The sequence below is a fragment of the Montipora capricornis genome, chromosome 12, assembly GCF_036669925.1.
Source record: "Montipora capricornis isolate CH-2021 chromosome 12, ASM3666992v2, whole genome shotgun sequence".
Taxonomy (NCBI): Eukaryota; Metazoa; Cnidaria; class Anthozoa; order Scleractinia; family Acroporidae; genus Montipora; species Montipora capricornis.
Genome location: NC_090894.1, coordinates 12,415,757 through 12,433,256, shown reverse-complemented (window position 1 = coordinate 12,433,256; position 17,500 = coordinate 12,415,757). Strand labels below are relative to the sequence as shown.

General features: G+C 39.2%; 2 protein-coding genes across 3 annotated transcripts in view; both read left to right on the top strand.

Annotated features, from left to right (window-relative positions):
• The first annotated feature begins 2,777 nt into the window (after positions 1-2,777).
• LOC138027721 (short-chain collagen C4-like) lies at positions 2,778-12,734 on the top strand. Of its 2 annotated transcripts, none has more exons than XM_068875325.1 (5): positions 2,778-2,937; positions 10,131-10,213; positions 10,447-10,563; positions 11,523-11,693; positions 12,114-12,734. In XM_068875325.1, exons 1-5 carry the CDS (start codon positions 2,909-2,911, stop codon positions 12,593-12,595), a joined length of 882 nt encoding a protein of 293 aa, XP_068731426.1. In that variant the 5' UTR covers positions 2,778-2,908; the 3' UTR covers positions 12,596-12,734. The 2 variants fall into 2 exon arrangements, with proteins under 2 accessions (XP_068731426.1, XP_068731424.1); XM_068875323.1 differs by lacking the exon at positions 2,778-2,937 and adding an exon at positions 8,504-8,859.
• A 2,318-nt stretch (positions 12,735-15,052) lies between these two features.
• Positions 15,053-17,500, top strand: part of LOC138027716 (short-chain collagen C4-like) — a 19,324-nt gene continuing 16,876 nt past the window's right edge. Inside the window, exons 1-3 of the mRNA XM_068875318.1 lie at positions 15,053-15,299; positions 16,224-16,300; positions 16,613-16,702. Of these exons, the coding sequence (XP_068731419.1) occupies positions 15,115-15,299; positions 16,224-16,300; positions 16,613-16,702 (352 nt within the window). The 5' untranslated portion in view covers positions 15,053-15,114. The remainder of the gene's footprint in view (positions 15,300-16,223; positions 16,301-16,612; positions 16,703-17,500) is intronic.

The window sequence follows — 17,500 nt, the reverse complement described above, 5'->3', positions numbered from 1 at the left end:
AAAGGGAAATTTTTATGTAACAGTAACTGTAATAAGTTACATTGATTCAGATCGCACGACGATCAAGACAGCGAAGACAGAGTTGCGCGTCACTTAGTTCAAGTCACGCGCCATTCTCCGCGCCGGTTGAGTCTCGCAAGCTAATTGAAGGTCACTTTTGGCTGTCTACCGCCATAGGTCTTGTACTCAGTGTGGCTGCATGCAGTCCCAATTACTGCTGCTGTAGGGCTGTCTAGTCATAAAGGCAGCTCCAGAATAAATACTCTTGGATGTGCCGAATAAAGCAATGCGACACACCTAAAGGCTATGTGCAGTGATGAATTTGCATTTTATGGAGTATCGTCAGATGAAAACGGGTTTCGGTGCTAAATCAATGCAAAATGCACAACCTCAGGCATGTGAAGGGACTTTTATTACTTTTCTTTGATGTTTGTTTGAGGTCCATACTATCTTTTAGAGACTCTTTTCTTCATCAAAACCTTTCCGTCTTCAAGGATATAAACGTAAGGGTCATATAAGCCGCCGGGAGGGACGGGGATAAATTGTGGAGGGACTTTTATGTTCAGCCGGACTTAAAATGGTATGATGTTTAAGAAATAACTTGAGATATATTTAACGTGGCTCACACCAGTTTCAGCCTTTTAAAGATACTGTACTGCTAAAAGTATTGACTTAACAACAACATTGTTTCCTATAACGGCAGTCTTATGAATGCCAAGAATATGAAACATAAATTATTGCTTTACAAGATAAGATCACTCATTATTGTTACGTAATTGCTAGCAAAGAAGCAAGAAATCCCTCCAAAACTACCCTATATTTTACCTTTAATTGCATGTATCTCTAAAACGAACTCGGTGACCCCCTTTTTTCATTGCTGATTAGCTGGCCGTGGTAAAACGATCTGCCGAGTTTAAATTCTTTGGAGAAGATGTAGCGCCACCGTAACTGCTCATACTTTTTAAGGTGGCTCTGAATCCACTGGACCCGGAGCCCATGAGTAGGAGCTTGCCTCTCTCATACACGCCCTTATGAGTCAACCTTTGCCCGTGACTTTTTATTTTTAGAACGCCACGAGTTCCTCCTGCTCTGCACACACTGTTTTAAAAGGCCAATCAGAATAAAGTCATTGTCTAACGAAGACAAATAAGCAGTAACACTGTATTTAAATCGTGCAAATTTATGTAAATTTATGTAAATGCGAGTCTCCTGCTCAAGGCCTAGGGCTCGTTCTAAAAATAGAAAGATTCGCGCAAAGGTTGACTCAAAGATCTACTGCATATGGAGGCTCCTACTAACAGCCTCCTGGTAATACGTAGTGATAATGAACGCATTGTGTTAAGCAATAAGGGCGTTTCATATGGTAACATGACATTGCTGTTATGTGATACAGTGTTGTGGAGGCAATCCTTCTAATAGTACAATCTCTTGAAAGTGTTTAAACTGCTTTGAGCAGCTTCATTCACTTTACAGGGGTTAGAAACGGGGTGAGAGATACAAGCAACTAAACACGAAATATTGGGTGTTTTTGGATGACTGTCGTGTTGCTATGGTGACGTATTGCGTCGTGATAATGAACGCATCGTGTTACTGAAGCAATAAGGGCGTTTCATACGATAACATGACATTGCTCTTATGTGATACAGTGTTGTGGAGGCAATCCTTCTAAATAGTACATTCTCTTGAAAGTGTTGAAACTGCTTTTAGCCACCTTAAGCTCTGAGGTGTGTTTTGGGGAAATTTCCCCGCGAATTTTTTAAAGAATACTGCAAGTTAATTTCCGATAGCATGGAGCTAAAATAGATCCTACTCACTTCTTCATTTCGTTTATTCTTTGTAGATCATGTGACAATACTTAAGAGAGAATTTTCTGCCGTAACAAATCTATATATTTAAAGTGCGGGTTTTTTGCTAAAATTGAGAGAAGTGATCCTCGCACTTTAAGTCCACCTAAACCAAAAAATATACATTTCTCTTAAAAAATTAAGCGTAGTTTTGGGAGAATTCTAGCGCCAATTTTTTTTCCGACTGGCTAAATACTAGATTTTCTGTGCCCCTTTAAACATCACGACCGCGCAAAAGAGGTCTGGGAAGAGCGATGGTAGTGACGTCAGATTGAGAGCCCACAGGATACAAGCTTCACCAAACTCGTTCCCAGGGGACCCTGGGAACGAGGTGGAATTGCTTTCTCCTTGATAGAGGAGTTCTTTTAACGTAACGTTAAAAATGTCTTGCCCCTCGTCAGATTCTGACGCTGGTCATTATTCCGAAGACTCGAAAATGGATTACGACATAGAAATGGAAGACGATGGTCATGATTTATCTCCATCGAGATCATATAACCTCGAGCGATGAAGATATCATCGCCTTTGCCGACTACCCAAAGGCTGACAAGGAATGGACTGCCAATTACGAAACAGGAAAAACAAGCTGACAAAGCACTAGAACGACAACTGAAGGCCGATAAATTTGAGGGAAACGTTGAAGTGGCTTATATAATGGGAATACTTGAGTAATCTGCATGGTGATCTCTGTGCGCACCTACCGAGACTGCTTTCGTTGATTGTATGTTTCTTGTTTTGCTGTTACTTCTTGCATCGACAGTTCATCATGATTTGTTCCTTTTATTCATTCGTTGACTTCTGTATTTTGTAGGTGCAAGTGTGGAAATTGTCACAGTGTGGATTTTCTTCGAAACATTAGCGAGTACTATGGCTGCAGCCGGGGAGTTGGAAGGCTGTTTAGAACCTTGTGAAAGTGACCTTGTCCTTCAAAATGTTGGCCCCGGCTTGCCCCGGCGTTAAATTGTCCTGTGTGATTCAACATCCCAGGATTTGAACCCGTTTGCCTTCAGAAATGGAGTCTTAAGTTAACAGCCAGAAAATGAGGCAAAGCAAGAGGAAAGCAAATGTATCAACAAACAGGAGACGAAGCAAGGTGAGCGGTGAATTTGTTGTTTTTTTTTTTTTGGCTAAGATATGGTTTACAAATTGAGTACATGTTCTGTACTGCTGGTGTATTTGATTTAATATCTGATTTTATCTTTGCTTCGTTTCTTTTTATTGCTTCCACTTCCATTTCTCTTGTAACTTGAGCCTTCTGTCATGAGAATCGTTTAATTAAACGCCTTTCATATTTGTGTTGTCACGTTTGATCAAAAGCGGTCCAAACGTCGAGTAAAGGCCTCTCTTTTGAAATTCTTCAAGCACAAACTGAACCCATCTTCTTCGACGTTTCGTAATCTCATGCCGATTGTCGTCAAAATACGGTATCAGGAAATGAAGCCTTAAATCTGGTATTGTAGCATCCTGCTGCTTTGCATGTAAGCTGCATTCAAAAAATCCGCAGAGAAGAAGTCAAATTTTGACGTCACAATTGCAGCTAGACCCATACCTATCTTGTCTCGGTAGCGCGGTAGGCTAACATGGCAGTATTTTGCCGCTAATTTTATACGTATTCAACAGATCGTTTCTCTTATAACTTGAGCTTTCTGCAAGGAGAATCGTACTAGAAATAGGTGTTTAATGAAACGTCTTCCATATTTTTGTTGTCACGTTTGATCAAAAGCGGTCTAAACGTCGAGTGAAGTCCTCTGTTTTGAAATGCTTCGAGAACTGTCACAAACTGAACCAATCTTCTTCGACGTTCATGGCTTCATGGTGATTGTCGTCGAAATACGGTATCATGAAATGAAGCCCTATACCGTCTTTTAAATTTCTGGTATTGTTCCATTCTGCTGCTACGCATGTAAACTGCAGTCAAAAGATCAACATTGAACAAGTCAAATGTTTAGAAAACTCTGGCTTTTACGTCACAATAGCAGCTAGACCCATATCTCTTTTGTTTTTGTTTCGGTAGCTAGTGTGGCCAACAGAACAGTATATGGGCCAACATGTCGGAGTTTTACCGCAAATTTTACCTATTGAACAGACCATCAAATATCGAGATTTAAACCAAATCAAAAAATTGTTTGCGCCAAAATGCCCCTAAAGTCACGCTAATATATATGTTTTTTCAGAATCTTCAGTGATAAAAGAGAAGCTCCGGGTTCGAATCTAATCCACGGATATGATTTTTTAATTTCCTTATTTTCTGTGCTACCACAAGTCCTGGGACACAGTGTCCTAAATTGACGATAACAGTAAGTAGTTAATAGGCCTGTTTCGATAATTAAAAGAAAGGAGAGGTTTAATAGAGGACAAAAATGTTAAGGGAGACGATCGGCTGGCGTGAAAACACGCCCAAAGACAAAGGAAAATGGATGGTATGCAAATATTTTTCACATTCATTCTTGTTTTTGTCCTCACTGACTCACTATCAACTCGAATATTTTGATATTTCGAAAATGGCCTATTTTGTTGGGCTCCCGTGCCGGCAGCGGGTTATCATGAGACGAAATTGCGAGAAGTTATCCTCGCACACTTAACTTAGCAATTGTCTTATCATGACACCTGAAAAAATCAGGAGGCTTTAACGGAAATTTTCGCACCCGAGACACATTCATGCTTGATCGCCAAAAACAAAATTAAGTTTTAAAATCTCCTTTGTATCGTGATATGATCTGTGTGTTCGGAATCAAATGTGTAATGGAATAAGACCAGTCTGAGCATCGTGTTACGGGAGGCGGATGGGTCATAACATTATTGTGGTGTTCACTTGTGAAATGAAAGTTCACACAAGTAGAATTTTTATTCCAATACGAACTAGTGAACTTCCTACGGCGTTTGTATGTAAACACTCTCTTTCCTGCCCCTATATATTCCTTCAACACTTTCGTAATTTTTTACAGTGAGAACCGAGCATCATGCATACTCGAGACTGAAGCCCCGCGCAAATGAAAGGCTTCAAGGTCCTTCAACATTTGCTTCAACATCCGTTCGATTTTGTTGAAGAGCGATTTTCAAACCGCCCCCCCCCCCCCTCCCCTTCTCTCCCCTACCCTTTCCACTGTGTTGAAAAAATGTTTAATCGATGTTGAATCCATCAGTCAGGGTCAACATCGTTCAACAAAATCGAACGGATGTTGAACCCTTTCGCCTGGGCCTTAACTGATTTAGAAATTCGTCTTCGCAGACTTGACACTTAGCATTGAGAAGCACTAGAATAAATATCACAGTTGACTCTTACTCAGCGCAATGAATACCAGCGTTCTTCAGTGTGGTTTCGAAATTTCTAAGCACTCTATTGACTCCTCACAACCTTTGCGAAATATCTATGAAATCTTGTCCAAAATCTTAGTACGCGTCGAAAGTCTGAGAGCCCGGTGATTGATGGAATGAAGTGTATCAATGTACTGAGTTACATGTTAATAATTGGACATAATTAAACGATAAAAGCAAGTTTAAAAGCTGTCGTTGCTGTTATTATTATGTAATATGCTATTATCTTAAAAAGATACCCTAACAGATACCAGCTTAGACTTTGTGGCCCAAAAAACCTTTAGACACCCTAAAAGATACCACGATCATCCCCGTCCGTTGCCCCCCCCCCCCCCCGCGGGGGTCAAAAAGTTCTAGCTCATCTTCCTTCCGAACACAAATTTAAGAAATCAGTCGTTGGGTGCCCCAGATATTTTCCAGGTTTCATTTGTCAAGTATAGCAAGAACGTTCACGAATCCTATTTTTCAATCGAATCTTTGTAGCGCCGCTATTTTGCGCTTATTGGCAATTTGCTTTTTTGTCACGTCGCTTTCGCCTAAAGACAACTGTTGACGCTGTTGTGCCGCATTACAATCAAAGAAATTATTTTAATATTATTTTAATCCCCTGAATTTCTGTTAAAGACGATAGCTCGTTTTGACTCAAAAAAATTGTGGACTCTTGTAGATCGTCCGATATCATGGCAAAGGCGCGTTTACACGACAGAGGAAAAATGGCACGGGTCCGATAAAAAGTGGAACGGTTCCAATCATTTTTGTAAAGAAACAGTGAACTTTTATCCGCTCCGCTATTGAACCATAGGCGCCTATGGTCCTGTAGCGGAACGGATAAAAGTTCACTGTTTCTTTACAAAACTGAATGGAACCATTCCACTTTTTCTCGGACCCGTGCCATTTTTCCTCTGTCGTGTAAGCGAACCTCAAATTGGTGATGATCTGCCTGTCGAGCTCTCTCTGTTGACCTCTGTTGTGTACTTTGTCAACGGCGAAGAAAGTTATATTACTCGAAATCACCCGCTTCAAGTTCTCTTTTCGCTTTAGTTCACTCAGTGGAACTTTTCTAGCCAGTTGACTCATCAGTTCTAAACGTTTACGTTCATTTCAGTCATAAAGTCGACCAATAAATCCCGATGCAACAGAGATTTGATAATTTGGTGGCTGTATTTAACTTGGTAATATTGTGTTAACTTGAATTTACCACGGTAAATTTTCATTGTAAATACAACTCTTACCACTCAGCCTTTCTTTATTCGTCGTGATTCTATTCATCCATTCCCATTATGTCATCAACTCCCCGGGCATATTTTGCTGTTTTTTTATGTTGTTACAATCATGCCAATAGAGCCCTTTTGTGTTAGAAAATTTAACTCTGCTGTTCCTGTTTCAGTGCTCCTTTTAGAATCGCCAAACCTCAAATCACACACCATAGCACGAGAGGAACCACTAACTCAGTGAGTACACTCAAAGGCCACCTTTCCCATGCAAAACTGCTACAAAGGGAAGGGGAATAAAAAGATCGAGCCCCACAAAATCTGTTTTGATGTTTATGATCGTTATTCCTTTCATACTGTAAATGAATGTAAATAAAACGTGATAGAGTTTTGTATTGCTAATATACCTTTGAGAGGAAGACAACGACGCTAACAAAAGCGTAACTTGAAAGCATTTTCTGACGCTATCGTAAACCTATTTGCCGTCTATATCCCGTACTGTTCGAGTATCACAATATCGGCGAAAATGCTCCAAGTGTATTGTATTGGAAGAATTCGTTATTGAAGTAAATATGGAGAATGAAGGAGGATTGCTTGGAAGTATGTTCACGTTGTCGTCAAAACTTCATCGATTGAATGTGGTTACATTTATTCCTATTTTACTTTATAAGGGACTTCAACATCTACGACCGGGACGAACTGAAAAAGGAACCCCAAAATATAAACTTTGCGCTTTCGTAGGTGTTCCGCGATTATTCTGTCTCGTTCATGTCATGAGGCGAAGTATCCTAAAACTCAATTGGAAACGAACGTTTCCTCACGTTATTGTCAAAACCTCAAATTTGGTGATTTTATGTCGCAAAGTACTGGCAGAAATACGTGATAATAAAACAAGTGCCCACTACCTTTATTTTTTCTCTTTTAACCAACTGATATACGTTGCGTTCTCTTTGCCCTGGCCTTTTTCGTTTCTTAAACACTGCTTTACTTTCTTGTTTTCCAGAGGACGGAAAAGAAAGGTATTGAGAAATATATGCTGCAACTGCAGCACGCCTTTTTGCGGCATTAAAACCTAGTTTAGGACGAGTCGCTGTTTCCGTTGCATCCTCGTCCTTGCCAAAGCTCTTTGTTATGGACAAATGAGACATAAGTACATCATTTACGACATGTTCGCGTACGTTTCATCTTATTCAAACTGACAACCCTTCATGCTAAAGGTTAAGGACGGATTTTCATCGCATTGTACAGACCAAACTTTATTCCGGCATATCAACTTTTCCAGTTCTTCAACAAATGACCCAATTCTTTCCAGCATTTTAATTCTAACACTGAATTCACTTGGCTTACAGAAAGATCCCTGAGGAGCGAACACATTAAATCGCCGAAAGCTTATTAAATGTATCACTCTAGCTTTTCTGTATTCTTTGACGGGTTCAAGAGACAAGTGCAGACAATTCTAAATCCGTCGTCTTATAGGTAAGAACGCAGCTCTAAGAACTGTAATATTTCAACAATGTATGCGTAAGATCGGCGCTCTCCGTTGCACAGACCGTCGTCAATTAAGTCAGATGTAGAATGTTATTTTTACAGTACCCTACATGGGCAATTAAAAATTTATTGTCAGATGCTCGCGACCTCCACATAACCTAAAATTTGCTCAGTTCACGTCGTTGTCGTCAGGCCGAGAACGGCAATTGGCATGGGAACGCGCTTCCAAAACTACGGTTTGAAAACACTTAATGATGAAGCACTGTCATTTCCTGGTGTTAGATTTCATAACCTTTTGCTAACGAGCAAAGTTACTTTGAAACCATGCATTTATCATCATCCTAGAAATATTTATATGCAAATCTGTCTGAGCATACAGTCCAACTGTTCATGGGGAATATTTCAGGGTTGCGGTCCCATTAAAGGCAAAACTTGTTTTCCTTTGCTATCGCTTAGAGTTTCTTAGTCACAAAAATATTGTTATTCCACTTGGATGTAGATTGATTGTGTAGACCAGGTGTTAATAATTTTCCATCCGTTGACTGACATATTGACATTTACGCGCGTGACTCTTTGTTCAGTCAAAAGCATCTCAGTTGTAAACGCGAAAAAGTTCAAGCTTGTATCTTTGTGAAGCTCTCTGCAGAATCAATAAAACTTCTTTCTTGTGATTCACCTAAGGTATATTTATTTCGTTTCTCCAACTTGATACTCCACTTGTACCGAAGGCAGTGATCAAAGAAGACCATTTCGTCAGTTATGAAGTACCCGCGAGTGAAAACCCCTTGTGGTGGCTTGCGTTTCCTTGTTGTGTTAATGATTTGCTTTACCATTTTGGTCCACATCTCAGCCATGGATGATCAGCGTCCAAATAATCACGATGTCCATGCAACTGGACAAAAGACTGAGTCGATGCTGTTTCGCGAACGCAGAGGAATTAAGAAAAACACCACTCAAAACCCACAAGACTTTGCAAAACGACTGAAAAGCCTTGAAGAGAGGTTTGTCCTCGATAATCCATGGCCTCCTAGCTTACCCTCCCAATCTCAAATAACGTATTATCGTCTCTCCGGTCGAGACTGAGTAATCTTTTCAATTTTTTTCTTGATTTCAGTGTTCATTGTTTCTAATTAATGATCGTATATTTTGCTTCGTCGACTCTCTTGGCCACCAAAGTTATTTGATAACATTTCTATACAATTCGGCTTCATGCGTTAGGAGTTTACACTCAGAACGCAGAGGAATTAAGAAAAACACCACTCAAAACCGACAAGACTTTGCAAAACGACTGAAAATCCTTGAAGAGAGGTTTGTCCTCGATAATCCATAGTCGCTTACCCTCCCAATACAAGAGACTGACTCACTGAAAAATCTTTTCATTTTTTTCTTCATTTGTTTATTGTCCCCAATGTGGATCGCTTAGGGTAATCCATGCTGATAACTGCTTCGTCGATTCCGGCTTGGCCTTTAAAATTATTTGATGACATTTCTATATAATCCTTCATGTATTAGGACTGAGTTAACATTTTTATAGTTTTCGGAAATAAAATTCAGGCTCGGGATTTAGCGAAGGCTGAAACTTTTTCCAGAAACTTGACATGTCTATTCCCACAACAGCAGTAATAATTATAAGATGTTGCCAGTTATCTTAATTCCAAAGGAAATATTGCTGTAGCTTCTTTTTTGTCGGCGTGTGTGTGAAATGTTCAGTAGGCTGAGTGAATATGTCTACCGATACTTGCACAGAAAGATAGTTTTGTTTTTCGTTAAAATCAAATGTATTTTACCAATTAAGCGATTCTCCTTGCAAACTAGAGAAACTAGTTTTGAAGACTTCAATCGCTTGAAGGTATTTATCCAAACGCTGAGGCAATGTAAGCAAGTTGAAAACATCAAAGATTCGAAGGAAAGAATCATGTTATTTCCGCCACTCCATGCAGGATATCATGTAAAATGTCAGCTGAAATAAAACCAAAAAGAGAAATAAAATCACACGGCTAAGAACTTTCCACATGTCTGCAGGGATTGTTCCAATCAGAACTACGCAATCAAACGTTTGCATACTCAGTCTCTTGAAAACTCTTCAACATTGCAATGTTGACATTTAACACAACACGGACAGTTATATGCGGGTGGAAAGTTCTTTCCCTAAAATATAATTATGCTTTTACCTGTTTATGCTTGAACACTTTACTTATAGCTCAGACATGACCATCTGATCGCAATCAACAATTCTGATAAATATCAACACTTTCATTTTATTTTTTTGTAGATTTGATGCACTGATGCGGTTCCCCTATCTGGCCCGGGGATCAAGTGGGGATTCTCACAATTCACTTATAGCCTACCTTTTGGGTTGGTATCAAACCCACCCTTGATTATAAGAGAATGACATTCAAAACAAACGTTATTCAGTGATAAAAATTTTTTTTCTCAGTTTTCATTTATTGGAGGCAAAACAGAAAATAAACTCTTCCGTGATTTGCAAAGTTCATGCCAGTACATAAGCGCAACAAAATTCTGGCATAAAAACGTTATTTTGTTCAGGTTATCCACTGAATTCTTTTGTACCATTTTCAATCTCAAAGGAAAGCATACCCAAAACAGTGGAAAGGAAAAGATGGGACCCCCTGGACCCCCTGGTCCACCAGGGAAACCAGGATTGGCTGGTATCCCTGGTTCGGATGGAAAAACAGGCCTCAAAGGTAAACGAAACTCCACACTGCTCAGAGACTTCACTTCACAGAGCTGTCATAGATTTCGCTGTCTTCGAATTAATTCTGCCGGCCCAAAACCTCTGAAACTGTGAAGAAAGCACCCCTTTTGTGATGAATAAAACCATGCTGGCAATTGTACATCAAATTTAATGTACAGGAGAAGGAGGTGTTTACAACGAAATTTGTGGCCGTTTCTGAGAGAAGGAGCCAAAACTAGGAAAAACGTTAATCTATAGGTTAAAATCAACTTCAATTCTTTCCATCAGTGCTCAAAAAAAAAGAACAAAAAAAATTAGTCTCATCTGACCAATGGAGTCTGCAGTGAACAGACGAAAAGTGTTATCTTTTGGACTCCACCACAGTTTAAAGCTTTGAAATTGTAGCAGCAAAATAGAATGGTAGAGCCCCTTTAAAAAGATAAAAAAGTTAAAACTGGTCCAAACTGAGGATGATTCGGTTCAACCAATCGCCAAATAGAAGTGTTTAAACGTCTTTCATCGGACCATTTTCAAACTGAATACAGGATATAACTACCTAACAGAAAAACTACATCTCTGGATCAGATCTATTACCGGCTCAGATTAGAGCAAGTTTCATTCGAGTGTCGTAAAACCAAAACCAATGAAAGTAATTACTTTGGCCAATCAAAAAGGAGGGAAACATGCCGTATTTCTTTGATTATTTCAGCAACATTATCAGGCGAGTGTAAAAATTATATAACTGTCTGTCATAGTGAATACCTTGTAAATGTTGCTCCAATAAGCAACGAAATGTCGTTTCTACCTTTTGCCCATCCTTTATGCTAAAAATTAGTTTCACACCGAGTTAAACATCTTCCCCGTCTTCCCTTTTGTTTGTGACCATGGAAAACTGCTCCCTTGCAACTTTTCCCATCAGCACACAACAAATGATAATGACACATGCGAGTGTACCTCTTTTCCCCACAGGGGAACCAGGAAAGCCTAGCACAAACACACCGTTACCAGGCCCTCCTGGTCCTAAAGGACAACAAGGAGCCAAAGGAGAAAAAGGACAAAACGGAACTGGACAGTCTGGGGTGAAGTATGTTCGGTGGGGAAGGACCACATGTCCCAGCGGTGCTCAGATTGTTTATAAAGGTATAAAAATCACTGAACAAGGCAATTGAACGCTTCCTATCACCAGGCATTCCGTGAAAAAAGCTTATTGCATCAGTTGAAAATAGCAGCTGGCCCAAGCAATATTACACTTACTTTGCTTCATGTTTTGGTGCTTGTGATAAAATTCTTGAAGTCTCAAATTTTCCTTTCGTTATAGGTATAATAATAAGTCACAGGGGTCGTGGGGAGTAGAAAACGAATTACGCAACAGGAACACGAATCAAAAGGAAATACTGATCTCGCTAAAAATAGACTGAATGAAAACATAGAATGGCAAAAACGGCCAAAAGCCACAACATTGAGAATTCTTTTAGAGGTGTAATTTAGTTAGGAATTAGTACTTGTTTTTTCCTCTCTGAGCAAGCTAAACGCGTTTTACATACCGTTTCCACGTTTTAGGGATAATTGGGGGTGAATGGTACAACCACTACGGTGGTGGAGCCAACTACCTTTGTCTTCCTCACAATCCAAAGTACGACAAGTACAAAGATGGTCACCAGTCTGCAGGATACATTTACGGCACTGAGTATGAAGTCCATCAATACAACGGAGACCCTTTTAAGAGAAATCTCCATGATCATGACGCACCCTGTGTTGTCTGCTTTGTGAAGTCACGTGGTTCAATGCTGATGATGCCCGCAAGGAATGACTGTCCATCTGGATGGACTGACGAGTATCATGGGTATCTGATGACTGCATATCATCGTAACAGACATTCAAGTGATTTCATCTGTGTCGATGGTGATCCAGAATATGTTCCTGGTAGCCATGCTAACAAAGATGGTGCCTTGCTGTATCCCGTGGAAGGCGTTTGTGGTTCACTTCCCTGTCTTCCATATGTCAGCGGTCGAGAGTTGACATGCGCCGTCTGCACCAAGTAATGAAAGAAAAAAGAAAGCTCGAACAGTAGTTCATTTGCATTAGAACTAAACAGAAACTAAATGAAATATCAATCGCTAGCAAGCCAGAGAGCAAATGTAGAGTAAGGGTGCAAAACAATAAACTTGTTGATCTTAATGAGTCTTGTGTTACACGATTATGTTCAATTCGATCCACTAATCAGCATCCTACAGCTGAGATGTCTTGGAACAAGTGCCCTCTTCGATTGGTACCGAATATACTAAACATTTTAGATGTACTCAAGAGAAAATGAGGGAACAGAGAAGGAGGCTCCCGGTCCAGCCCTTGGGATATGTCATGTCCATGAAAGTTATTTTTAGACGAGCGGAATTATTCCCAGACGTCCGCAGGCAGGCCAACCTAGGTCCGATGTTTGAAAGAAAATATATATTCATCAGCCTTTTACGTGCGCCATCATTTTCTCTTTTCACTAAGAACCTGAGAGCGAGGCAAGACTGCATGCGGACGTCTCAGAAGACAGACGTCCGCTAGAACAAAGACTTCCGCTCGTCTAAAAATAACTTTCGTGGACATAACATATCCCGGCCAACGCCTTGAGCCTCCCTCTCTGTCCCCTCATTTTCTCTTGATGTACTCAAGTCTTCTTACAAAACTCAGTAGAAATTGATCCTCCACAGCAAGTCCATTTTCATTAATTAATTGAAATTTCTCCGACAAATCAAATAAGACCACATTGGTATGAAACCCAAGGTTGACCCCAATGGAACGAAAATACGCAGGCATTTGAACTTACCTAACCTAGATAAGGGACAATCTTTCCTCCCTTGTACCCATTCTTTTTCTAAGTGACACCGTCCTGGGCATGTATTTTCATGTGCCTCTTCCAACAAGAATGGGTACAAGAGAGGAAGGATTGTCCATCTGTCTGGTTTAGGTACGAGTATAGACCTCTTTCATAATGGCGGCCCAAGAAAATATCCTTTTGTTTTAATGCTAATAAGCCTTTGTAGCCTCGCTACGACGAGCAAATTTCAAAATAATATTTGTTTCAAAATGAGGGCAGTAGGTCTAATTAACATAAACACAAAAGAATGAAAAAGTTATCGCCATTTATCATGTGACAGTGACACTTCCTCCCTGTTTGACAACAAAGATTTCTCAAATACCTCAACCTGAGACATCCTAGCATAATATTTACCATGAAATTCAAAGAAAAGCATAAAATTCCGTTTTTGACGGCCTTGTCAAACGCGAGCAAAATCATACATATGTTTCAACGATGACTTAGTACAGGAAGAAACTTTTCACCGGCCTTTACATGAAATGGGACTCGACTCGACTCCTTCACACCACGAAAGCACGAGATTAATTTAGTTCGCACCTTGACCTATCATTGTTTTCGTATTTGTTCTGATTCCTTTTTATGCGTTGTTGCCTTTAGTTAATGAAATTGAAAAACTATTATTACAAAATGGGTATCCTAAGGCCAAGTGAAGCGTTCAAATCCTGTCACAACATCATCAAGAAAAAATTCACTCTGGTTTTACCCTAGCTATTTAGGTTTAAAGAATAAAAATGTCTCGCGAAGTGTAAATTCTTGTATTGATAGTTTCTATGAATTCGTTAATTAGGGTTGTTTTTCAAAATAATAGACGATTTCACGCTCTTGATTGCATCATGGGAGTAATCAGGACAACATGGCGGGAAATTCAAAGGTTTGTATGGAAATTCGAAGCAAAATATACTGTTCATGACTCAACTTTATTTTTTTTATGTATGAGCAACGTCGGCGCTCTTTGTTGCGCTCTTTGTTAGAGTGTTGTTTTTACATTTTCCTGCATTAACAATTGAAATTTATTGTCAGGTGATCGCGATCTCCACATAACCTCTGATTCAAATTTGCTCGCTTCATGTCGTTGTCAGGGCGACGTTCCAAAACTATGGTATAACAACAGTCGCTAATGAAGCACTGTGATTTCCCGCTTGTAGGTTTTATAAATGTTTGCTACTCTTTCAGGAAGCCAACCGAACTGAAAGTCACTTTGAAACCACTTATCATCAGCCCAGAAATATTATGTGCAAAATGTGTGCAACTGTTCTTGGTCGGGGGAATAGTTCTGCCCTGCTTTCCTAAGGCAAAGCTTGTTTTCGTTGACTTATTAATCAAGTCAGCTATCGCTTATGGTTTGTTATTCGCGAAAATATTTCTATTCCACTCGGAAGAAGATCGAATGTGTACAAGAAGTGCAAATAATTTTCCTTCCGTTGACTGATTTATTGACATTTACACGCGTGGCTCTTTGCTCGAGGGCATCTCAGTTGTAAACGCGAAAAAGTTCAAGCATGTATCTTCGTGCAGTTCTCTGCAGAATCAATAAAACATATTTATTGTGGTATGTCAAAGGTGTATTTATTTCGTTTCTCCAACTTGATACTCCACTTGCACTGAAGGCAGTGATTCAAAAAAGACTATTTCGTCAGCTATGAACTACCCGCGAGTGAAAACCCTTGTGGTGGTTTGCGTTTCCTTGTTGTGTTAATGATGTGCTTTACCATTTTGGTCCACATCTCAGCCATGGATCATCAGCGTCCAAATAATCACGATGTCCATGCAACTGGACAAAAGACTGAGTCGATGCTGTTTCGCGAACGCAGAGGAATTAAGAAAAACACCACTCAAAACCCACAAGACTTTGCAAAACGACTGAAAAGCCTTGAAGAGAGGTTTGTCCTCGATAAGTTATAGCTGCTTATCCTCGCAATCTCAAATAACGTATTGTCGTCTCTCCGGTCGAGACTGAGTAATATTTTCAATTTTTTCTTGATTTCAGCGAGTGTTCATTGTTTCTAATGGTCGTGTATTTTGCTTCGTCGACTCTCTTGGCCACCAAAGTTATTTGATAACATTTCAGTATACAATTCTGCTTCATGCGTTAGGAGTTTACACGCGTTTATAGTTTTCAGAAATAAAATTTCGATTGGAAATTGATTTAGCGAAGGCTACACTTCCTTCACAAACTTGGTACCACTTCATTATTCTTGTTTCTAGCAGTATTAAAATGTTGCCAGTTAATTTAACTCCAAAGGAAATATTATCGCTACAGTTTCAATTTTGTGCGTGTGAGTGAAATGTTTAGTAGAAATGATTTTTGCGCAGAAAGAGAAAATTTATTTCGCTAAAATTAAAGTTATTATACGAATTAAGTGATTTTCCTCGTAAAAATACGGTTTTTAGAAAATACGCCGCTTGGAGGTATTTATCAAAACGATGGGGCCATGTAATCGCGTTGGAAAAAAATCATCAAAGACCCGAAGGAAAGAGCCATATTAATTACGGCACTGAGTACAGGATATCATGTAAAATGCCAGCTCCAATAAAATAAATGAATAAATAAATAAATAAAATCATTCGACCAAAACGACCAATCAGATCTAGTACGCAATCAAACTTTTACTATCACTGTAAAACTCTTTAACATTTAACACAATACGGACAGTACGTTCATCAGTTATATGTTCTTTCCCTAAAATATTATTATGCCTTAACCTGCTTGAGCTTGAATACCTTTCTTTTACCTCAGACATGACCATCTGATAACAATCGACAATTCAGATGAATATCAACACTTCAATTTTATTTTGTTATAGACTTGATGCACTGATGCGGTTCCCTCGTCTGGGATCAAGTGGGAATTCTTGCAATTCACTTATAGCCTACCTTTTGGGTTGGTATAGAGCCCACCCATGATTATAAGATAATGGCATTTAAAAGAAAAGTTATTCAGTGATAAAAGTTATTTCTTTTCATTTGTTCGAGGCACAACAGAAAATAAACTCTTCCGTTACTTGGGAAGTTCTCACCAGTACATGAACGCAAAAAAAATCTGGTATAAAAGCACTATTTTGTTCACGTTATTTTTTAAGGAAAGTAATTGAAGGTTATAATTAATATGACTACCAACTACGAATTTTAAGGAATCATCCTATTTGTGAACTCTAAGGCATTGAATTGTTTTGTACCATTTTCAATCTCAAAGGAAAGCATATCCAAAACAGTGGAAAAGAAAAGATGGGACCCCCTGGTCCACCAGGGAAACCAGGATTGAATGGAAAAAATGGCTCCAAAGGTAAATGAAACCGGCTGCACTACGTGGCAATATTTAAACTTCACTTCACAGAGCTGTCATAGAGATTTTGCCGTCTTACCGTCAAAACGTCTGAAACTGTGCAGAAGATGCCCATTATTACTCAGAATCTATTTTTTGTCTGATACTTAAAATCCTCCTAGAATCGGAATCATTATATATCACGGAAATTTAATGTACAGGCCGTAAGAAGGCGTTTACACTGAAATTTGTGGAGACAGAGCCAAACCATGGAAAAGTTAAATCCATTTGATGCAGGTTAAAATCCACTTTAACCCTTTCCATTAGAACTAAAAAAGAGAAAATTAGTCTCATTGGACCAACAGAGTCTGCAGTGAACAAAGGAAATATTATCCGTTTTGGTCTCCACCACAGTTTAGGGCTTTTAAAATTGTATAGCATGGTAGAGCCCCTTATAAACAATATAAAGATCAAAAAGACATCTAAAACATGTCCAAACTGAGGATGATTTAATTCAACCAGTCGCTAAATAAGGAGTGTTTTAAAAACATTTGTTATCGCACCATTCTCGAAAATACAGTATACATACGTGCCTATGAAAACTTTAATAATTATCATCCGCTAAGGGTCTAATATTTAGATTAAAGGATGCAAAACATCCACATGCGGCAATGATTCCGTTGATAATTGCAGCAACATAATCATGCGTTTGCTGAAAATTAATGTATTTTTCTGAAACTTGTTTGAGACCCCTTGTGACGTTCCTCCAAATAACGAAAAACATCGTGTTCCAATTTGCCATTCTTTATTGTAAACATT